At 35.8% G+C, this 24,476-nt stretch overlaps 1 protein-coding gene across 2 annotated transcripts in view; it reads right to left on the minus strand.

The window, feature by feature from the left end:
* Positions 1–24,476, minus strand: part of BICC1 (BicC family RNA binding protein 1) — a 102,795-nt gene that overhangs the window by 9,326 nt on the left and 68,993 nt on the right. Inside the window, exons 4-17 of one of the 2 annotated variants that reach the window (XM_068688740.1) lie at positions 17,857–17,936; positions 16,290–16,448; positions 15,244–15,297; positions 14,071–14,265; positions 12,899–13,150; positions 9,075–9,206; positions 8,241–8,427; positions 6,593–6,751; positions 6,031–6,227; positions 5,588–5,729; positions 4,292–4,448; positions 2,772–2,934; positions 1,168–1,207; positions 399–553 (exon numbers count right to left, since the gene is read on the minus strand). In XM_068688740.1, the coding sequence (XP_068544841.1) occupies positions 399–553; positions 1,168–1,207; positions 2,772–2,934; positions 4,292–4,448; positions 5,588–5,729; positions 6,031–6,227; positions 6,593–6,751; positions 8,241–8,427; positions 9,075–9,206; positions 12,899–13,150; positions 14,071–14,265; positions 15,244–15,297; positions 16,290–16,448; positions 17,857–17,936 (2,072 nt within the window). The remainder of the gene's footprint in view (positions 1–398; positions 554–1,167; positions 1,208–2,771; positions 2,935–4,291; positions 4,449–5,587; positions 5,730–6,030; positions 6,228–6,592; positions 6,752–8,240; positions 8,428–9,074; positions 9,207–12,898; positions 13,151–14,070; positions 14,266–15,243; positions 15,298–16,289; positions 16,449–17,856; positions 17,937–24,476) is intronic. The other variant, XM_068688741.1, reaches the window with a different exon arrangement.

The raw sequence follows: 24,476 nt of genomic DNA on the forward strand, positions 1-24,476 counted from the left end.
TTCACTACACAGTAATTTACATTATATAGCTTACATGTTATAACATCATATTATTTTAAAGCAGGTTACACAATTACTACCACTAGTCTGTCTACAATTATTGAGTCATTTGGTCCCTTAAGTTGTTTTCATCTGCTTTAAACAAATATCTTTACAGGAGCAAAATTCTACAAATCTAGAGCATGATTTAGGCAGCTGATATAACTGTATGCTGGACTGAATGTATTCCATATGCGTTGTTAATTATCTAAGCAACATTTTTCAGAATAAAAATACTTAATACCTTAAAAAAGACTAACGAAAATCTCATCTGAGACCAAGGTTCAGACATTTCTCAAAAGAAAAAGTTACATCATTCAATAGAAATAAATTTCCATTACACTATGTTTTCTATATACCTCATATGTAGTTGTCATAGATGGCTTGTACGATACGTGATTAGCTCTTCTCAGTTCTTTGATAGTTTCTGCAGGCATAGATTTAGAGAACCCCAACCCACTCCATGTATTTGTTGGGGTTCTCACTTCGGTTACAACTGGCTTCTTTAACATAGCTGAAAAAATGCAAAGACAAATTGGTAAATCTCAACCTTACTAAAGACACAGAGATAATCATCTTGAAATCACATATGCTCAAAGGCTTCTTCAACACACCAAACAAATCCTTAACACCTTCAAGTTGCTACACAGATTGAATCCTATACTTCCTGAGGACAATTTACTCTGTCACAAGTTAAGGAAACCCCTTAGGGCTACAAGAAAGCCAAAAGAATCCCATCTGTTTCAAAACAAAGTGCTTCTGTTTTTCTTCTGGCAAGAGCATATTTAGTTTATTTTTTAAATAGGGTCAAAGACATGGTTATGTCCCTTATCAATTTTATAACATAATCTACTCCTGAAATGTGGAGCAACCTTGCCAATATGACAAACATGCTAAAATTTAAACTGGTTTAGATGAAGTATTACAGCTGTGAGTCTTTCTGCAATTTGTTTACACTGAGTACTTGATACTACGTTGGTATTAAAAAAATTTGGAACATAGAAAATATGCATGTGTTTCACTATCAGCTTGAAATTTGATTAAACCAAGTTATAGAACTGAGCCTTCAGAAAATTCTTTCAGTGATGTACCAACAAACTTTCCAGAAGTCACTGTTAATCCACATACCTTTGGTCGCTAGTAGCTTCTTCTGTTCATAGTCAAACGCCTAAAAAACAAACACGCAGAAGATAATTTAACTACCATTCCAACTAAATATCATTCTAGTATTTAGCTCTTTTTCAAAATAAAGCTTTTCAGAAGTTGCCAAGGAATATGCAACAGTTTCTCATAAATGTAAAGCACTCATTCAAGCATAGAGTAAGGTTTATTCAAGCATAGATAAAGATTTGAAATAAGTATCTGATTTCCATTTGTGTGAGGCTACAGCAGCATTTAGAAACTTAGGGCAGAACAATTGTTTTGTAAGATTTGTAAGATGTTTTTTTAAACCCTAGTTTCTCTTCCATATTCATCTATTCTTACCAGTTAAAACATTCCCCAACAGTATGAAGTGATATATATTTTAGACAGCAAATCTAGGTACCACAGTTATCTTGAATGACCTTCTTTCAAGTTTAGTTCCTCTCCATGTACTCACTTTCTAAAAGGAAAACAGGCGAACTTCGGCAGAATTTAAAAAATTGTGTTTCACTACCAAAGACGATGGAAAATTTAAACTTTAGATATCACTGAATAAATCCATTCTACTTCTCTGGATTACAGATTAGCAAGTCTAAATATGCAAAACTACAAAAATGCATCATTTAGCCTGAAGCGTTAAGCTCATTAGTTAAAATAACTAGACCTCTGATAAGAAAAATGGCTACAAAACACTGAAAACACCAAACTTCGTCTTGCCCCATTACTTGATGCAGTCTAGTTATGACCACACTGATAGATCTATACAGGAAAAACTGTTACTACATTTTACAGATAAAGTGTATCATATTTGTATGACAGAACTAGCGTAGCTGCTTCAATAAATACTTCTGTAGATAAATCTGAAGCTACAATGAAAAAATGTTTTGACACTGCTTATGAAAACTTGTGAAGTGTTTTCTGTAAGTTATCACTCATCCTAAAGTAATGATATAAGATTTTACACACATTTAAGATGCTTGAGTAGACTAATTAGCCATATAGTTTTTTTTGTGCTGAATTTTTATTTATTTAAGCTCAACAGAAGCATAATAATTCCCTCCCCCCCTTCAGATGTTAAGCTGAAGACCAAACAATTTTTTTTTCTTGCTTTCTTTGGAGTACAAAGACTTAGAGACTACTATTTCTCCTACATTAAGTTTCTATGAGAAGGTAATGACGGTATTTACTTATTTGAAAAGGTCTTGCTGTATTATGTCAAAAATAGCTAGTAATCATATAGCAGTTTTAACACAAAAATAAAGTTACTTTCTTCCTTCTGTAATGTATGGTACCCAGGGATGTCATCTTAGAACTAAGGGAAAGCTAAAGTTAACAACAGAAGTTATCGTTATTACACATCAAAAGAAGCCTCCTGTGTATCACCACACCTTCCTGCAACTGGAGATTCCATTTAGTCTAAACTCACAAGACCAGCCACCTCAACATCATTTCTGCATATGAAAACAAACCAGCCAACCTAAATACAACCCACATCTTGAAAGAATGCCAATTTCCTTTGCACTGTGTAATACATACACTTTGCAATTACCAGGTCTTGCAGTAGATCTGGGTTTATTTGGGAAACATACCTGCATATTTACATACGATGGCTGTGCTAGACGTGCTCTTTCGGAGTTCTGCTGGGCAGCTGCTGCTCGCTCTGCTGCCCGCTCACTTCCAGGAGCCTTTTTGTCAGCCATGGGACTTTCAGAAGCACTTAACTCTGCATCCGAGAGCAACCTCTCCGTAGTACTTTGGAACAAAGTCAGTATTAACTCCAATCTTACTTTTCACAATCAATGAACACTCAATGCAATTGTCATAACTAAGCTTTACTTTGAGAAGTTTGGCAGCAAAACTCAACAAAAGCTCGACAAAAAAATCAACAAAAAGTATACAAATATCAACATTTTTCCCAATATTCCCTAAGTCTCAGTTTTCCTTCACTATGTACCATTTTCTTCCAACGGTGAAACGAGACATATTGCTTCTGCCTATTTTACGAAGTATGAGATCATCAAGTAAGATTGAAGCTTTCTTGTGTCAAGAATCATTACATGCAATCCCTACATAGTGTGGCTTTATGCTGTTTAGCTTTGCTCAGGCCAGCACCTCAGCAGTTTTAACAAACTAACAGCAGCAGGGAGAGATACATATAAGTGGCAACTAAGAAGGATAACGTGGGTCCTACGCTTCAACAATCATGATCCTGCATGCCAATGTACCTCATATTGGAATTTTCTTCTGAAAAAAAGCCCTATCTTATTCCTGCTCTAAAACAAGTGTAAACTCCCACTTCAAAGCATATAGAAGTAATCATGTTTTGAAAGATTACTCCCAGAAGAATAAAACCCTAAAGAAATGTTGAGACTAAATCCACAACAAAAAGAACAAGACATACAAACAACTGAGCCTGATAGTTGAGAAATCCAAGGATTTCTGTTCATGAGAGCAGAATTAATGAAACAGATATTACAGCTTTAACAGTGTAAATAGATGAGGTAAAAGATAACATGCATCTCAAGAGTCATGATAAGCAGTTCCCAAAAGCTACTTAATACTACTTAAAGTAGATTGCACAAAACATCACACTGAGAACAAAACCTGTATTGCCAAGATGTATTATGACTCAAAAGGGCCTTTCCCACTGCTGGGTCATGTAAAAAAGCAAAACCAAAAAAATCATTGGGAACATGCTGTTATGTTCTCAAAGTCATTTTTCTATGAAGAAAACAACCTCAAGGACATACAAAAGCAAAAAGGCTGGAACTTAAGAATTGTTCTCAGTGTAATCAATAAGAGGGGGATGTGCAAAAACATATCCTTTAGAAATAGCTAACGAAAGTTCCTCTGAAAAAAATGTCCACCCTTTTGTGGAGAAGAAAAGTTGTTCTTTTTCCCCATCTCTTCAGACACAGACACAAACTAAACAGAAAAATTCCTGATATGTACAAAAAGTATTCAAAGTTTACAAACAAAAGACAAAGTGGAGGACATAGTAAACAAGCCAAGTTCAGTTTAAGACAGCTCTTTGAACATCTAATGATGGCAACATCTATCCACAAAGACAAAATAGTTCCATTAATCTGTATATGCATTTTCAGCTTACTGTAAGTGAGAATTTTTGGTGCCTTGCAGTAATTCAACCGTTTGCCTCTTCGTACACGCCTGTTTGGAAGAGCTCATCATCTGCTTCAGGTCACTAGTATTTGCTGAATGTGATGGACTCCTTGGCATGCCCACTTCTACAAAAGCATCATTGCAACCTAGAAGGCCAGTAAAGACAATAGTTAAACAAAACTCCTCTTACATTCTAGTGTGCTTCGTGAAGTGATGACAACTGTTTAAAAAATTGCTCTTCTTATTAACCTAGTCTTCAGAGTTAACAACTTGGCCTGAGGTAAGTCAAAAATGTAATTTCAGATACACAGAAAAAAAGCATCAATATTAATGTCATGTGCCTACTGTATCTTGTAAGTTATTTTCCTTCATTTATTCAAGTAAAAGGCAAGTAGTATTAGTTAATATCAAATTTAAAGATGATCAGAATGACTATTTCAAACAAATTTGATTTGGTATCCAGTTTTAATAAACCTTGTCAGGTGCTTATATAATCTTTGCTGGAATAAAAGCTCCCCACTTAATATTCAAATACTTTTAGAATGTATTTTTGCAAATATTAATTGCCTTAATTGGGCAATGTACCATTTATTCAAATTAGTATTTCAGATGACTACAAGCATTAAGAAAAGAACATCTGGTTGATCAGTATTTGAAAGGGAAGCAGAGCTTTTACACAAACCTGCACAGAAGTTTGAAATGAACCTTGCTTTCCTTTCCTCCATAAATGAAGGAAAGATAATTATGCTGCATTCAAACAGCTAAAGGAAAACTAAAGTTTTATTACAAATAGCCAATTAATTCTGTCTGCCTATGTCATCTACGTCTGATCTACACATAATTTTGTGCAAGAATAACTTTCTCAAAAGGCACTATTTCTTTCCATTCATTGAAGAGCAAAAATAAAACAACGCTAAAAAAATTCTCTGCTGGTTTAAGCTATGAAGTGAAGCTGCTATAAAAGAAATATTAAAATTGTTATAGGTTGCTTCCCTAGATAAATAATATAAAAATAACACGGGGTGTAAATAAAACGATAAAAGTGTGTTTATGTTAACTTAAGGTGTTTCTATCATCAGCACAGCTTCGTTAGCACAATTTACTTTCTTTGACAATAAATCTGTGAGATCCAAAAGATATTTTCCTTCAGTATTGCTGCACAACCAATGCACAGGCATAATGTGTTGATTTAATTAACTACATCAATTGTGCATTTCCGTTTCATGAATTCTATGTAGGTTGTACAAATGCTACCAGACAAAAGAACAGAATGTCAGAGTCTTACCTTCTGCACTATTTGATTTGGCAGCTACTTGTTCTGAGGCACCATGAGTACTTGTTTGTCTTGCCGAATCGCTGTGGTTTGTGCTCAACACATTTTCTCCCAGCGATGTGGCAGACAGCGCAGCATACTTGATATTTGAGGTCTGAAATGATTGTCAAAAATGGAAGTGATTTTATGCTTTATACTTAAGAAAATATTGCAAAGTTTGCCTTTCTGTCTATGCAAGAAAGCAAGAGATTCATTTCTGATACAGGAGAAATTTTGTTTCCAATATTACAACATGGAACAAGTTTTAAAAAATATAAAGATGTTTTAACACTACTGCTCTATGTAGAAACTTAGTAGCTTTAAGAATCTACCAATGAAGATATTTTTTTCTCTAACTTTCGTAGAACAGGTTTGTTACAAACAGATCTGGTTTCTCCAGAGATCATGTCACTTACCTTCACGTGACCATTTAAAGAAGGTGACCCTTTTTTACTCTCTGGTTGCATACCGTTGACATGGACTTCAACAGGAGTCAAGCCTGGTGGTGGAGATGGAGTGTTCTGGCCATAACTAGGTACCCCAGACAGCAAAATACTAGTTAAAGTTGCTTGGGCAGTAGATGGTATCATTAGGTGTGGAATAGCAGAGAAACCTGCAACAAAGTTCGGTCATGTTCTGATTAATTTTCTCATTTAAAAAAATTCTCACTTAATACTTCAAATAAATGTCTATCTTTACATAGGTTGACACATTACTGAAGAAGTTGCCTTTAAAATTGCATGCCAAAATCAAAATGCTCTAACCATTACTATGTGAGTTAGCAGTTTCTTACCTAAAACATCAAAACATTGTATACAAAGCAGGTTATAGATGTACATAAAGTTATAGCTTCAAATTTTGATATTTATTAATCTGTGTGAATATAAATTCTTAAGGCTTTAATAAATGAAAAATTCTGGACTTTCAGTTGCCATTCTTACAAGTTACTGTTGAACAATTCATTTAACTTCTACCAACCTGTGGCATTTGTGTTAGCAAGAGATGTTGCCCATAATGTGGGGCTAGGTGTGCCTGAACTTGGACTCTGTAGGGGACTCACAGAGCTATTCAGAGCATTCAACAGAGAGTTTGGAGTAGTTGAGGTGTTGACCGACAGGGCTGTTGGACCTAAAAGGCCTGCAAAAAGACGCACATGTGAATATTCGGCTAAGACTTAGTGAAAAACATTACGACAAGTTTTTAAGTACTAATTAAAACAAAAACAACAAAAACAACCAAAGTAGCACCCTTGTACATTTCACAGACATATTTGAACATTAAAGCTGCTGTTTACTTGGTGCAGAAAACGAAGTACAGGGATTCTTAAACTAGGAAACATGTAAGAAGAACTGCAGCATCCTTTATGTCCACCTACTGGACTAACTATGGTAAAATCAAAGTGTCTGCACAGGTTGCTTTTCATCTATGCCATTCCTGTGTATCTCCTTTATCACTGCTTCTGTCAGTTTGTTTCACAGAAGCATCATTTGCAAAACAAGAAAGTAACTGCACTTCACAACCTTACTTCCATTTCAAATAGCCTTTTTCTGAGCACCTCATATGGATGAACCACTACCACACTAAAAACTATTTAGCTCCTTCTTGCTTTTTCAAGTCACCCTCCAAAGGCATTTCCTCAAACCAGCTCTTAACTTATGAACATTCATAGGTCAGTTCAGCATTGTAATGAAAAGAGGTAAAGCAAAACTAAACAAAAAACAAACAATACCAAGGACCAAACAATGCAAAGGCATGACAACAACAGTACCAAGAGCTGCATTAAAAGACACAGTCAAATTGCACAAACACTTGTACCCATGCAACCCTCACAAAAGCATATGACATGGAACTGCACAGCACCGCTGAATGGCAGATTGTGAAGTAGTTATGTGAAAACACTGAATTTCAAGAGTCAATGTCAAGATTTGACACTAAATTCTTCTGTCAATTTTTAATTTCTAGTAATCACATATTTGAACTTGAAAATGATGTGGTTATTCCAGTCTGGACTATGCATTTCTTCTATAAAATGTTGGAAGATAGTAAACTTAGGCATTTCTGCACTAAATTTTATAATGATAAATAAGGTCTAAATTGATAGCCTGTGCATCCTCAACTCAACTAGAACTGAAATGTTGTTTTTGGTACGTGCACTTTCATGTTACAAACATAACTACCCACCCAAATTCAAGACAACCTCATACATCACAATATTGCCAAAGGAAAAAAAATCACTTGAAAAAGATTCCTGTGAAAATCACAGAAGTAGTGTCCTATATCACCTGCATTTCCTTTCCTTTCCTTTTCAGCTGAGTGGTTTGCAAGTTTCTGGATGATTTTCTACAGAGATGAGTCATGCTGCTGATTATGAAAGCCTTGGAGGAAGTTTTTACAACAACAAGCCCTTGAAAGGCCAGATGCTTTTGGAATAATCTAATGCTTTAACACAAATCCTTATGCAAAAACACATCTGGGTTTTGCACAAAAACTAAATATGTATATTTTTCAAGTGCATGTCAATTAAGTTTCAAATGTGTGCATGTGTACATATATGTACACACAAAAATATGTATATAGGTATATATACATACACATGTAAACATATACATAAAAATAAAATACATACCAAGTCCAGTGAGTCCTAGTCCTGCTGAGGACAAGATATCCAAACCAGGACAGGAAAGACCAACAGGGCATGAGACAGTAGAGGGATTTGATGGTATGGTGACTCCACTACTTTCAAGTCCCAGGAGACATTTCCGTGCCTCATACATATTTAAGGTATTTCGTTCAACACTTTTGACAATCACAGACTGTAGGGGGGAAGAAAAAACAAATCAAACCAAAGAAAAAAAAACAAGGAAAACCAGTGACTAGCAAGATCTAGAGAAGTGAGTCAATAATTAAAGGCTTGTATTCTCTTTTACCAGTAGTCTATACATAAAGTGGACAAAAAAGGTTTATATGAAAGCAATCAAAGTTCTAGCTGTCTGGAAAAAAGAAACTAGGAACACCTGAAAAACTAAGTTACCAAAAAACTATTTCTTGGGTTATTTTTTCTTTTTACAACTTCTCATGCAGACAAGTTTTTCCTCACAGTAGATTTTTTTTGTTGATTACTAACAAACATTGCAATTATGCAGGGGAGATGTGATTGAAGGCAAATTTCTATAAAAAAAAAAGTGTTTCAAATTTGCCTCCCCATACACAACCAAAAAGAAGTATCAGTATCTTCCATAAAAAATCTTATCTCTGTATTGTCAAATATTTAATGAAAAATTCAAACTGCCATAAAGGAGAACTGTTATTTTCAAGTGAAAAATATATATAAATTTATATATATATATATTTTATGCATTTATGATCCGTTAAGTCAGGGAGGAGGGGCAGACATGTCAACTCATCAGCTCTGAAAAGCTGGCATGAAAGCCTAAAAAGAATATTTTAGCTTCTCACCAACCTTGCTTGGTTGCTTTGGCTTCGGCTTAATGCTTATGAAGACATCTAACTGCTCCATTAGTTGTGTTATAAACTGTGGTTCTACTTCAATTTCTTCCTTCATATCAAACATGAGCACAAGAGGAAGGCAACCCTGAAAAGACATTCAGAAATTCATAAAACTTATAACCTATGCCACTTCCACATGAATGTTGGCAATAAATTGAAATACATAGATTGTACACATGTACATCATGGTATTATAAGTACAGAATACAAAGCATGGATGAAATGAAGTAAAAGCTACCTCATTGCCTGCAACAGTATAACAGCATATTTTTACCCTAGGATTTTGACCATCACAGTAAGCTCATACATGCCCCCACATTAGCTACCTACACAAAATTAAGGGTGTCTGGAGGATTCAAATTCAGAAACAACTATTATATATCAAATCAGAATAAAATATTGTCAAGAACAGATAGTAGCACTGAAACAGTCTGCAATAAACTAAGTTTGTAATAAAAAAAAGGTTTCTGCAACTCATCATTGTCTGAAGCTCAACTTTTACTTTTCTTTCCCCCCCCATCTTCTGTAGCTACATCAGTATTTTCCAGTGATATACGTGACAACTCTGAAACCTTTCAAACAGTGAAATTTTAAGTAACCTGCCAAAAATTAAGAAAAAAATTCCTACCAGAACAAAAACACAAACAAAGAAGGGGAGAGGACAGGGGGACAGAAAACCCATCCCACAAGATATCTTGGGATTATTAGATTGCTCATAAAATAAGAACAGAGGGTAACAGTCAGTGAAAGGCAAATCTTTGGGAATTTAGATTCACACACAAAGTAAATATCACACATCAGAAAAAACAGTAATGTACATTTTAGAAAGTGGTCATACTTAGTTTCCCGTTTCTCTAATTTTTTTCTTTTTTCAGAACAACAAGCAGGTAATTGGTATATTCTTCAGGTCACTAGCTCAGTATTTTATATTTACTGAGTCCTTCTCAACAGTACCACCTATAGCTACAGAATAGTTTCCAAACCTAAATAATTGAAGTAATTTTAACTTAAGGAAAATTAAACCAAGATATCTCAGTTATTTTGACTTTATGAAGGCTGACAAATACAGCTTAACTTCAGTAAATGAACTTAACTGAAAATGGAGTTTATTTTAAAACTCTGAAATTAATAATCCAATAACAAAGGACTTAAGCCTAACAGAACTGCTGAGAGCAATTCATACATGGATTTTCCAAATGTTTTCATAAAGGAGTTACAGAAAGTATTATCAGAAGGTTTCATCAAATGCCTGCTGAATGAGAATGCAACTAAAAGGATAGCAAGAAAAAAAGCGAGAACTTTGAAATTGGAATGTCATATTTTATAAGTGGATAGATTTTTGCACTACGGTTTTGTTCTTGTGTGTTTAGAGCACCTGCATGATGATGAGAGAAACACAAGCATTGTTCTTTGATAGATTATGAGTGAACAAAAGTGATTTGTCAACATCTTTCATAATATAGTACAACCTGCATTATTATATATGAAACTAACAAAAGGCAAGTCTCGGTATATTTTTAGTAATTATCAAAACAGGAGAAAACCAAAGGGTTTGGGATGAAGGGAAGACAAACCAAGAACACATCTCCAAAACTCTTCTCACTTGTTTGTATTGAATTGAAAATCACTACACATTCTTCCTTCTCCAGTTTGCTCTCATCACTACTGTGAAAAGTATACTACACTGAATCTAACTCTACAAGCAATACGCTTACGCTTAGAAATGAAGACTTGTAATGCTTGTCAGAGATTATAGGTATTCACAATTCATACACCACACAGCCTTCTCAATTAAATTAGTTACTAGTTAATATTAAAGCTTCCATTTAAGACATACTGCTAAGCAACTCTAAAAACGTAGTACTACTACATTACATATGTCATACGCCAAGGAATGCTATCTATGCACAGTATTACATTTCCCATTGATATTGTCAGCTCTGTCTCTAACATTAGCCTCATGAGAATTACAGAATCACATGCAAATGACAATTTAGTAGTTCAGAAAATGGATATGGCATTTCTGTTCTTGGTATCCACGTCCAGGTGCTTCAAGATAGTTACTTATAGGACAACCTGTAAAGATCAAATCATTTTTTATTTCATTTTTAAATCACATACTCAGTTCCACAGGACATTTCTACTGCTTTGCTGTGAAACAGCATCAGCTATTACTCTGGCTGAATCAGAGCACCTGGAAGGAGCCAGTAACAAACGTTACCATGGGCAGAAATCCAGCGTGCAGTCACACCTTGCAGGAAATTGCTCCAAAACACAGAAATTTGATTCTACCAGACAATGTCAGAGAAGAAAACGATCAAGCAAAACATACTTCAAAAGAAGCTGAGAGTGATTGCAGCCATTTATCTCTAGTTAGCACAGCTGTCTTTCTTGTTTTTCTCTGAAGCTGAAAAAAACAACTTACTACTTTTACAAAGGTAGGAAATGGAGATAAGCTTTTATCTGGTTAGTTGCTTCTTCCTTCAGCTTTTCAAATTTTTGTTTTTTGAATATATATTCCGTTATTAAGTCTGATTTATCTACAAAACTGGAAACAACAACAGCAGTTTCTGGACATGTAATCCATGGAAGTTGAAACAGACCAAATCTCAATTTATCCGTGTCCTTATCTCAGTACCCTTCTTAACGGGTGATAAGAGTCGGCATGCTTTGGGACACAGAGCTGTTCTGCTGCATTTGCAATTAACAACTCAGGCTTCAATAATTTCATAAAACGGCCCTTGTGTAATTCAAAGTTTCTAGAATAAAGATACATTTTCATATTTACAGGATAGCTTGTTTGCATTTCCTTCCACTTATAAAACCTACATAAAAGCACTCAAGCACTCTTTAAACCTCATTACAGAAATACGTAGAATAAGACTTTCTTAGTATTTCCAGGCACTGTCCTTCCAGAATACAATAACCATGACTAGAATTGTACAAAGAGAATGGTGGCACATTTTTGCTTTCCACTATACAGTAAAGCACTGTGCAGCACAATACAGATGTTGACTTTTAGAACTTGATGGTATTATGGTTTATCCTGATACCAGCTTCAAACTGTATTTGAGTCCAATCTTCCCATGCGTTGCTCATAAATATCCATATAAAAAAAACACATGTACAAGCATTAGTACTACAACAATGCCAAAAAACTCCTATTAAGCTTAAAGGCCAATATAACAAAAACCTTTACAAATAATAATATTAATCACCAGAGTTATTCTTATAAAAGGGCTTATAGTTTTGAGGCTACGTTACTAGGAGTGTAAGACCGTGGTGTGAGTAAACAACATCTCTAATTATCTGTTTTCCTTGAAAACTCACCCACACAGAAGGTAAGGAAACCCTGCCTCTTCCAAAGGAACCTACTTACCTGACAAACAGGGAAAAGACAAGTTGACAAGAACAACAACAAAACACAGCCCAGCACCTAACAACAATAACCCCCTTCCTCACCCTCCATATCTGCTTTCTACTCTGGAGCGCATTGTTATCAAGTATCATAAATTTAAACTGCTTACACTGCATTTGTATTGCCAAGGCCTTTATTCAAAGCATACTACCACAGATTGCAAAGATTTTGGATAACTACACACACTCACAGAACACTAACAAAATTAGAGCATTCAATCAATTCAGCATTCTGCAACATCAGTAATAAACCCTCCCCGCACAAACAGATTTATAATGGACCATTGAATACATATGGAAGTGGCCTATTTTCCCCAGAACTTCACATTTTTACAAGGAAGCTTAACAGAAAGTACTTACCATGAGATACTGTCTGGCAAGACAGACAGACTCAATTGTGCCCTGGAGGTAGACAGTGGATTTCTTCTGTGGGTTACTAGGGTCAGGAAAGTGGATCTGAGCACCAGTCCTCTGCATGATATGCTTGATGTTACTTCCATTTCGACCCATCATAAAGAGATGATGCTGTGCTGCAATGTCTAGTTGTGTGCTCACAGGGATTGCAGAAGCCAAGCTCCCAGCTAGGTGTTCTAGAAGCATAGCTGTTCCTTCCTGCAGGGGTTAGGGCAAGAAACTGGTTAAGCAGTGCTCACAGGCATACAAAAAAATGCTTCATCAGATGGTTTCCTTATCCATCATGCACTTCACATCCAAGGTAAAGAAACTTCTGTTTTGTTTAAAAACCTGATTGATTTGTGTAACAGGGTAAGATAGGAACCAACCTTCACCTACTATTTCTGTTTTATTACAAAATGCAGAGTTTAATTGCTGTTATTAAAGGTAACCGGGAGGACATCAAACTGCCTGAGCCCAGTGGAATTTCTGTGCTTGCAAACAGCAGTAAGGAAGCCAATTGAGACATAACTGGGTAGATACACTTCCAAAATATTCGTCTTTCAGTTTTGGCCCAAGACATTCTTACAGGCTTGAGATATACTCACATGAGACTGTATCAATCTGTCACACTGGCAGTCATTAACAACTTACTAATTTTATTATGATAAATAGCCTCATGGCTGTTCCTTTACTTTCACGTTAAATTCACATCTCCCTGTCTTGGTTTTGCAAGATAAGTTTGATTAACTGCTACGGCAAGTTACAAGGTTATCTATTCAACCATGAAAATATTAAAGTGTTGAGGATTTTTATTTATATACAAAGTTTTTAGTATTTATGGACATTGGTAGGATTAGGAGCTACTCCAGAATTGCTGCAGACCCAAAGAGGTATGCAACACCAAAAAAAAAAGCTTACCACAATTTTAAATTTAGAATCTGACATTATTTCTTCTGCATTTTTATACTTTACCAACACCAGTTAAATTAAAAAAAAATTTAAATAGTAGTCAGACTTTAAAAGTGATTATACGATAACATGTACAGATAAGGCCAGATATAATGTTAATATAGTTCTTAAAGTCTAAGTTATGAATATTTCTAAAATGGAGAAGCTTGCTTAGGAAGACACATTACCTTCACAGCACTAGTGTTATTTTGTGACCCTCTGACAATGACCGTAGCACCATACATTCGAGACCGTTGTTTAAAGGAAACTGAAATATTGTATGTCTGAGATATATGCTGAATTGTGGGAGAATTAGGATCTGGGATTGGTTGCAGAATTCCAGCAATAGGTAATTCAAACATGAGTACCAATGGAAGCAGCTCCTAGAACATTAAGAAGAAAATATCGAAAACCTAAGTCATATTCAGTGAAATTACCACAACGTACTTACTGAATCATAATGTATCAGTCAGTGATAATTAAATTGATATAATACACACTCTACGCAGCGTCCATTTGTAAAAACTTCATCCTGAGTTCCAAAAAGGCACTGCTTTTCCAAGGAAACAAGTTTTTTTTTTTTTTTCTTATGTTGTTTGTTTACTTTGGGTGGAGTTTTTTTCTTTTAATTTGATTCAAAATAACAGTCTTTCGAAATTATGAAGCAGTCAAAGTCAGTTTCATTGCCTGTACCTATCCACGTTGGCCTATAGACATCAATATTTGTGAACATTCACAGAGAAGCTTCTTAACTGTCATGGATTAATTAGAGCTCTGAAGTCAGTTACGAAGCTGCATACTATTGGCTTCTTTCATGACTGTCAAGACCAAAGTTTTACGTGACACACCTGACTACAATTGTGAAAAAATCCATTTATTAGACTTAGTATCCATGCCACAATGCACATACAATCAAAACTAGATAATGAAGACAGGGAAGTGATGTGAATGGAGAAACAAATCCAACTCCACCAAGTTACTTAGAGTTAAACGGTTAAAATTAAGAAGGTTGCAGTTGCTTTTCTTTACTGAGATTCACACAGGATGGCTGAGCTCCTACAGACCTTCTCTGGAGTGTAAATTAAGATGCAATTTTAAGTACAATATGGGATACTTTACTTCATGCTTGTACTGTAAACTCTGTGTTCAAGGTCCACCTAGGGCTAGTTAAAGATTTTGCCAGAATGTGAATCACTTTTTGTAATACCCTTTGCATATTACTCATACAAATCCTCACATTTGTTCTTATATTTTTGCTGTCAGAGGACAGAACTAGACAACGTTGGGGTTCGCCAACCTCTCCTGCAATATTTTCCTTTAAGGTGTTTTCACAGGAACGTTATACTGAAATAGGCTATTACCCGAATTCTAACTCTTGCAGACTCCACTCCAGCTGGCTGTCCTGCAATAGACACCTGGAAAAGTAAGGATATAGAAAATATTGCATCACATTTTCAAGTGCGGCATTTGAAAATATATTCAAATACCTATGTTTTCTTTAAGTATAAACATATCACATCTGGTGACATCCTAAGTGTTGTCTGAACAGTAGATGAAAATTTAATTCTGTTAAAAAGAAGAAATTTATCTATAAATATTGTAGCATTTTAGGTTACATAAGCTTAACCAACTAGAAGATATTTATCAAATGATCAACACAGCAGTTTGGATCAAGTAGTAGAATTGCTATTGTATGCATGTGCTCAATAATCAACAAAAAATGTTTTCTTGGATGTTTTGAAACCACCGTGTTTTGCTGAACAGCCACTGGGATGCACAAAATGGATTCTAAATACTAGGATGAAAGATTTGAAGGTAAACTTCTCTCTAAAGTTATATTTTGTAAAGCTATCCAAATTAGGTACAATGACTTATTAGAATAAAGTTAAACTATTACAATAGAACATTAGTTTTTGCGAACTATCCATCAACTTTAGTGTTCAAAAAAAGTTGCAACATGAGCCAAAAGCACCAAGAAATTACATATGTGCTAAGCAAGTCAAGATTTGAAGAGGGAAAAAAAATGTACAAATGCTTTACGTTTCATACTGTTTCTCTAGTAGAACGCTCACACTAAGTTGTTGATTTCTGTACACTCCAAATAATTTCAGTTTAAAAAATAAAATGACTCAAATCATCACAAATTTATCAAGTTCTGTTCATTTAGGAAGTCCCATGCTTTCCAAAAATTGTAAATATAAATCTTACTTTCCTGAACATGAATTCACCACCTCTCCTCTCCCTCCCCCCCCCCAAAAAAAAATCATGTAAGTAAAAGAAGTTTAGAAAAGTCATGTTTCATATTCTCAGCATCTACATTATAAATAAGTTTAAATACATATATTTATTAGTTAATATACACTAGTTTTTATAAAAATAAGAGCTATATATACACACACACACTTACTTGGTTGCTTTTTTCCGCTTGATTATTCCTATTTGAATCTGGAAAATGGATATGGCATCCTGTTTCCTCCATCACCTTTTTAATATTATTGCCACCTTTACCTATCACATGAGAATGTTCTGTATGCGAAACATCCATCTTCAAGGTTACTCGGTTGCTCTGGAAATCAAACACCCATGATTAGATTTATTAAGTGCAGAACCTGAGTATTTTATAATGATGTAGCTTCAAGAATGACATTGAAAATTTGATGTCCAAGCATTTTTGTATTGGCTTAGCTTCTACTCAAGTAAGACGCTTTTAATATGGATAAGAGTCAGAAGCTAAGTCATTAATATTTTCTTTCCAATATGGAAATACAGAAATTAAGGTACATCTTCAAAAACAATGTCTAAAGCTTTTAAAACATGCCCCAGATTTTATGAACAGTGACTTCAATGTCCTTCTGCAATCCACTCTAATTTGTTTGAATCCTGTGGTGTTTTAATTGCAGTCACACCCACCTGACTGATCTGAAAGGATCATATGATGACAAGTTTGGAAAAAATCACAAAGCCAAAGGACCTAAAGCTAATTTTTCTTCCCCCTTAAGCCAACACACCAAATTTTTCTGGTGTATTAATTTTTGAAATACACAGATAGCGTCTACAGCTATTCTTAATAACATTAACTGTTAACAATAGACCTAATAGTTACTCAAAAAACCACACCCATCACTGGTGAGCTCCTTTTGGCAATCTGTTTTGAGTACTAAAGAGCTGGCATAAAACTATGCAGAAGCTGCATATACTATCCTGAAAGACTTGCCATTAGATGAAATGAGAATTTGATATAAGACTCTTGGCCAAATACTAGAAATCTCAAATTCTGGTCTGGATTTTTTTTTTTTTTTTTTTTTAGATGCATACTGTAATATTTAACACAGAATTGTAAAAGTGCTCCTAAAATTAAATTTCAAGCATCACTAGCATTTTGAAGTCTATTAATAAAATTATTTTCTTTTTAAGTGTCTAGTCATTTAAATCAGAAGTAGCCAATATTGCTAATGAAAGACATCAGAAAAATCCTCCTTTTGAGAAAGAACATTTGTCTTCAGGAACGTTATGAAGAAGTTTGGGGATTAAAAGGGTTGTTTAGCTTGCTGCTGCTTCCTACAATGGAATACAGACCATGTGAACTCACATCATTTCTAACCTGAGTACCTGCAGTTTCCAGAAAGCTCTAGAATGAGTCGTTCTCAGAGTTCTTTGTATTTTCTATTTTTCTTTTTCCTCCCCTGGGCAATCCAATCCATCCTGGGTACTCCTGGGTGTGTGTCACCCAGCCACTACCACCGCTTGCTCGCTCCCACTGCAGTAGTGCAGGGACCATGCAAGTTCTCCCAAGACACAGCACCATCTTCACATCTTCCCCAGACTCACTGGTATGCCTTTTGCCTCTTGACCAGGTCCTAAACATTTGGCTTTTCTTTGGGCAATATGCAAAGGCATCTGCCTTCTACATCCTCTACTACATCAGTTTCACCACAGATTTAGGGGTTAAGATGTCAAAGTAATTTTTTTCTTACTTTTGTGTCCAGAACAGACATGATTTTCTCTTTAGCTTCTTTAACATTTTCCTTTTTTCCAGAGACTTTAATATGGGGATCTATAAAAGAAATAGATACTTGTAAGAAAAAAAAATACAAGAAAATCTGTCAAACTTTCCTCACTGTTTCAATAATAGCAATCTGAAAACAAAGCCTTTTCAAATCTTCCAGAACCGTTTGTACCCGTTAACTATAGTTCATTGATAAATAGTACCACCAACCTTTGGGATTCAGCTAAAAAAAACAAACATTTTTCAATACATTCAACCCCATTAGGATTACTAAATGAGTTTATTAAATACGCTAACCAACTTTAAATAAATGAAACTCAAATGTCAAGTCCAAGTCTCAGTATTAAAAATATTAATCTGCAATGCAGTTAAGAAGCTAAGCCACCATGTCTTCTCAAAAAGTAGTAACAGAGAGGGCAAGCAAGAGAGCATTTTTGACAGCCTCACTTAAGCTTCTAATGGAGACAACATCTAAGAGGGGGAAAAAAACAAAAACCCCAACAACCCTCAAGTATTACTACATTATTTAATTCATTTCTGGAAATATCCTCTTCAGTCTTAACTGGCAATAAAAAAGGCGCTCTGCCAGAAGCTTTCTAATTGAATCCATCAAATCAAATTTAAACGGTATTATTAAACAATAAATCAAACCTCTGAACTGCCCTGTATATGCATTAAGATTTTCTATTAAACTAAATATCCAAGAGTAATACCAGCTGCTAAAAGTTTTAGCCTTGTGAGACGTGAAACTGTGGTTCCACAACACAAATCAGTCTGCATTATATCTTTCAGACCATTGTCTTTAAAAATGAGAACGCATTGTGCTGAGCTAACATGTAGACTTTCACTTACGTGAAGTATCAATCACTCCAAGTGTGAAAATCACATATCATAGCTGGTGTAGCAGCACCATCTGGTGTCCAGAAGCATAAAGTACCACAATGTAAAATTACTATCAACATCAGACACCAGCCTCCACCCAAATCTCTCAGTCTCAAACACAGATAGAGTTCTGCAGGTGGTATCTGGTCTGTTTCTCTTGCCCTAATTCTGGAATAAAATCTCCTTTTTCTCCTGTGATGGGGTCAACTGCTTTCCTGAAGAAAATAAACAAAAAAATAAACCCTCATCTGGCTAATGAATGATAAATTAATCTATTTCATTATGCTAAGCAGCTCACATAAAAGTAAATGTATGTAACTTGTATGTATTTTCAATGGCAGGAGAAAATGGTATAACAACATATCTGCCTTTCCCATCATCTCAGCAGCTGAAATAATTTCACTACTAAAGAAATGCCAAATAATACAACTTTAAATTGTAAACCTGTTGTATTCAATTGAAAACTGGGTATGTTTAAACTATGCCTGGATACTCTTCTGTTCCAACAATAAAAAACTAGGCTTTTACCACTGGCAAGTTTTGAACACATTCAGCTGGAGATACAGAAATACTGAACGAACAGCAGATTCACTGCCAATTCTCTTGAAAGTCAGGAAAGTGCAGTATTTTCAGTTCTGAGAAGCAGATATCTTTCATTTTTTATTAAAAATAGAAAAACTGCAGTCGCTAAAACATGGTATGCGCACAGAATCTAACAGAAGCTCTGAAAATCTGCTGCTTCAGCCTTTTCACAACGAAGTATAAAAAAGTAGTCTTGAGGGCAATTTTTCTTTTCTGTTTTAAGTTGACAGTAAGCCATGTGGTTCTAATGTGTTTAAGCTGTGAATGATATTTGAAGTGGATGTTGCAGGCAGAAATTCCCAGAAGCAGATTCTAGCACACGATGTATGCTCCAAATGCTCGTTAGAGGCAACCAGGAAAAATACAAAACCGAAGGAAGAACACTGTGGGCTGATTTGCAAATATTTGTAAGCCCCATATTTTAATAGACATTTGGGTCACAAGTATGACAAGTATCAGGAATCACATCTGGCATCCCATAGCTCTTAGTACCAAAGAAAAGTATTACTAGTCTGTAATGCTATGTATTCATCCATAGGCGAAAATACATTTCAGGATGCCTTGTTTTTTTTAATCCTATCAGACTCCCCTTTTCTATTAATACTACCAGCTTCAGAAAACAAACAAAAAAAAATCCTGTACTGGTACACTTAAGCTTCCTTTGTTCTTTATAGTGGGGAAAAACAGCTCAATTCCTCACTTTAAAAACAAAAAACCCACTGATGCCAGTGACAATTCCAAAATATGCTAAGAAGTCTTTCAAAATTGGTCTTAAATGCCCTCTCCTTACTTGACGACTTCTCAATGACACAGTGGTTGGTAATGGATATGAAGCAACTTGTTTTTAAGTTACCCAAATTCCTCCTTTGAGGCTTGCTCAGTCTTTCCTTCAAGGAAATACAGTTTTGATATGACATCTCAATCGAAATCTTGCATTAAAAAAAAAAAAAAAAAAAACAACCCTAATTTTCAACAAACAGATTTTTGTATTGGCTTTGGAGGAGTTGAAAGCACACTGAAATGATGCCTGGCCTCTAGGCAAACTGACAGATACCCATGTGACATTGAACTGGCACACAGAAACAGATCACTAATTCAGGAATTGCTTAAGAGTTCAGAGGGGCAATTAGGTTAGATTAGCATCATTTTCTGTATATTACAGACATCTAAATTTCTTAAATATACCTCTCCAGGGAATCACTTAAATTGTTTACTTTGCAGTTCCTCTACAAAACACGGAAAAATGGAGAACTGTCTGCTCTAATGATTCATCAGTTTCAGCCTCCCAAACGTCTACCTGGTCTCTGTCATGTTTTTCACTTATATTCCGTGTTTCTTCTTCTACCTTTTTTTTCCACTGAGATTCAAGAACAGTATTTTCTTCCAGGGAAGGTACCTACATGCAGTCAAGTCACTCTATCATTACAATCATTTTTTTTGAGGCAAAGCCTAAATACTTGCTTGTCACATCATTACAAACAAGCTAGAGAAGTTTTTTTATTTTGTTTGTTTGTTTTTTCTTGGCTGAATAGTACACTTCCAAACTAAAAGACTTGCTATTTCTGTTTTTAAACACTATAGCAGGTTTACTAGAGGGAAATCAAAAGGCAGGTTTCTCCCAGGCTTCCTGCAAGCCCAGGTACACAGTACAGACCAGGTTGCATTTGACTGTGTCTGCCAACAGAGAAAAATCCATCACTAATGGAATCAGCATTTACCTGCTATTTCAGCTCTTTCGTTAATCCAGACTATTTGCTGCAAAAGCCTGAAACTGCACAGTATCTTTGAATTGTTTTCACCGAGTAGAATAAAATAGCATGCTATGTTTTTTTTAAATGCATCAATACAGAGTAGTAATTAAAACATTGACTTCAGCTTCTTAAATATTTCCTGAAGCTGCTGCCATCAGTACAGAGCCAAATACCTTAAAAATCTTTGTTCCAAACAGTTTCTGCTTTTTAGCTCCATAAACTCAGTGTTGGTCAGTAACTGCATATGGCAAGTGACACCCCTTTGCTATTATATTTACATAAGCTGAAGCCGAACACAAAACTTTTCCATGCCACCTATTTTCTAATGTGCAAGTATTTATTTCATGCATTTACAGTTACATTTTGAAGTTAATTAAAAAATTACTATCTTACCTTTATTGAGAGAAAAATAATATTTGTTGGATAAAGCTATACACTTAATATTTGAAATACCTGCAGGGTACAAACATCACAGTGCATTCTCATCACTCAAAGCCCAAAATAAGGTAATTAGTACTGTTTGAAGTGTGAAGACAAAAAAAAAGTAGAGCAGGTGTAACATATCTATAATACTGTCAGGACAGATGAACATAAAAATCACCCTCCTGTCAGCGTCTAGACTTAGCTGATGCACTACAGCAGGTGCACGGGGTCTCAGCCTACCAGAGACCACCACTTCACAAGGAGTAGGTTGACTGCTTCCCACAGAGCTGGCTCTGGTGAGACTGGGACATCACAAGCTCATTTTTGCCCAGATGACAACTAGATCCAATCATTAGGGTGCCGTAGCCTATTCTATCTTGAGGGTTCAGGATAACACGGGTTTTGTACACCTACCTCCCCCTGCCAAAACACTTTTGAACATATTGGAGAACAAGTCCTACGAGGAGTGGCTGAAGGAGCTGGGCTTGTTCAGCCTGGAGAAGAAGAGGCTCAGGGGCGACCTTATCACTCTCTACAGATACCTTAAAGGAGGCTGTAGCGAGGTGGGGGTTGGCCTGTTCTCCCACATGCCTGGTGACAGGACAAGGGGGAATGGGCTAAAGTTGTGCCAGGGGAGTTTTAGGTTAGATGTTAGGAAGAACTTCTTTACTGAAAGGGTTGTTAGGCACTGGAACGGGCTGCCCAGGGAGGTGGTGGAGTCACCATCCCTGGAAGTCTTCAAAAGACGTTTAGATGTAGAGCTTAGGGATATGGTTTAGTGGGGACTGTTTGTGTTAGGTTAGAGGTTGGACTCGATGATCTTGAGGTCTCTTCCAACCTAGAAATTCTGTGATTCTGTGATATTAAATCTTAATCCTATATTTATCAACTCTCCTGACTGGAAGTATGCTTTAAATGTATGTATAATTACAGCAGAGAACAGACGCTTACTAGGAAAATATGAAAAAAGGCATGAGGCGCTGAATCTTTACAACCTATTTGCCACATAGCACAAAGGCTTCAGAAGCAATCTGCATGCTGAAAACATGCAAAGCTCTAATACTTCAATACACGTGGACTATCACAACTGGGAAAGATTTTGACTTATAAAAAAAACATTTAATGTCTTGTAAAATGTGAAAAAATTGCTCTATGGTAATTTACCTTGTAATATATTTTGACATAAAGTATCTTTCCTAAGAATGGAAAAGACATTTTATTTTAACAGATTTGTTTCCTTCAAGATTGGGGGAATGTTTATATAAAATAGAAAGCTGTAGTTGCACAACAGAAAATGCTGCAAGTTTTTCTCAACAGTCTTCATTTTGCCAGACTCCTGCCTTGAAGTGGCCTTTTATTGCTCCTCTCCTCAAATTCCTCACTCCACACTTTGGCAGAGTTTCCAGCTCCTCTGTCCACAGCTACACCAGCAAGCCTCCAGCTTTTTTGCTACTATTGTGTGCAGCATTTCTGTAAACAAAGTAAAATTCCTCCAAGCCAAAACACGTCTGTGCCAGTGCAAGCGCATCTACACTAACTTCTGCCAGGCAAAAAGTATTTCAAATAATTAGACATCTAACTTGCAGGCCTCTACTGTAAATCAGAAATTATATTTAATGGGCAAGCTCTTCAGACCACAACTATGCATCTAGCTTGTTTACAGGATGAACAGACTTAAGTTACAGAAACTCCACTATTCTAAAATTAGCTAGGCAACTGGGCAACAGGAGGGCAGATGACAGTCATTCACAGTAAGCAGCTGATTAGGATCTGAATAGTCCATATGTATTACTGAATCTGAGCCATTTGAAGAAAAAAAATACAGATTTAAGAGAACTTCTTAAAAATGCCAGGTATCAAAGTAGCAGCCTAGAACGTACTAGCAAAAATTCAAACTGTATGAAAGGAAAAAAGAGAAACTCAAACAAACATGAAAGTTAGTGTATTCTCAAAAGAAAGAGCACATTTACACTACAGCAACAAGATGAAACAGATCTATAAACCACAGAATTAATCAAAAAAGGTCAAGTAGAACTTATTATTAGTATAGAAAAAAGGATACTTAAATTGAAAAATATTTATTTAATGCTTTTAAATAAATTGGGAAATACCGTGTATATGGTTAGAGTGAATATTCACTGACTGAACAAGATGAATTCATGTCAATAGCTAAAATAGACTTGAAACAGGCTCAATCTATTCCCATGGAGAGCAGCATTAAGGCAAAAAGCATGCAGCAAATGCTCGTGATTAAGGGCATATGCAAATGAATTCAGTGGAGTGAGAAAGGAAATTTGTCATTTGGGCACTTCTTGCTGTTGGCTGATCAGTTTAGATAACTTCTCACACTTCCAGTGTATTCACTTACCTGCCAGTATCTAAACCACAGAAGAAATAAAGCTACTGATACACTGAGGGAAAATGCAGGGGTCATTGCCTGGTGCAGACTTCCCTGTACCCTCAGATGTATTGCTTAATGCCACAAGGTTGGGCTTCTGGTTTAGTTTGGTTTCCGCCCCCTGTAGTTGAAGTCAGCCTGCAGCCTTGTCATATCTGAAAAAGATTTCAGCTGGCTAACTTGGGCATCATCAAAAGCCCAGCCAAAGCACCGCAAAACTCAACATGGGCTGCAAGCAATTAACAGTGTCTTCAGAGCAGACATATCCTGAGGCTCTGGGCATTCTGGGGGATCTATTTGTTGTGGAGGAACAGCTGATTATGAAATGTCCTTGTGAAGAGCTAGAACCAATGCCTATATCCATGCATGTGTTTGAAAAGCTTTTTCTTCTCAGATCTTTTTGACTCTTAACTTTCCCTCTTCCAAGCATTTAACTCCAAACCTTCTTTAGAATTTCTGTTCTACTTGGAGTATAACAAGGAAAGTGAACAAAAACTGAGTATTTGTGGCACTGCCACAACTTTTGCAGTTCAGTTGTGGTTGTTCAATCAC

The sequence above is a fragment of the Anas acuta genome, chromosome 7 (assembly GCF_963932015.1).
Source record: "Anas acuta chromosome 7, bAnaAcu1.1, whole genome shotgun sequence".
NCBI lineage: Eukaryota > Metazoa > Chordata > Aves > Anseriformes > Anatidae > Anas > Anas acuta.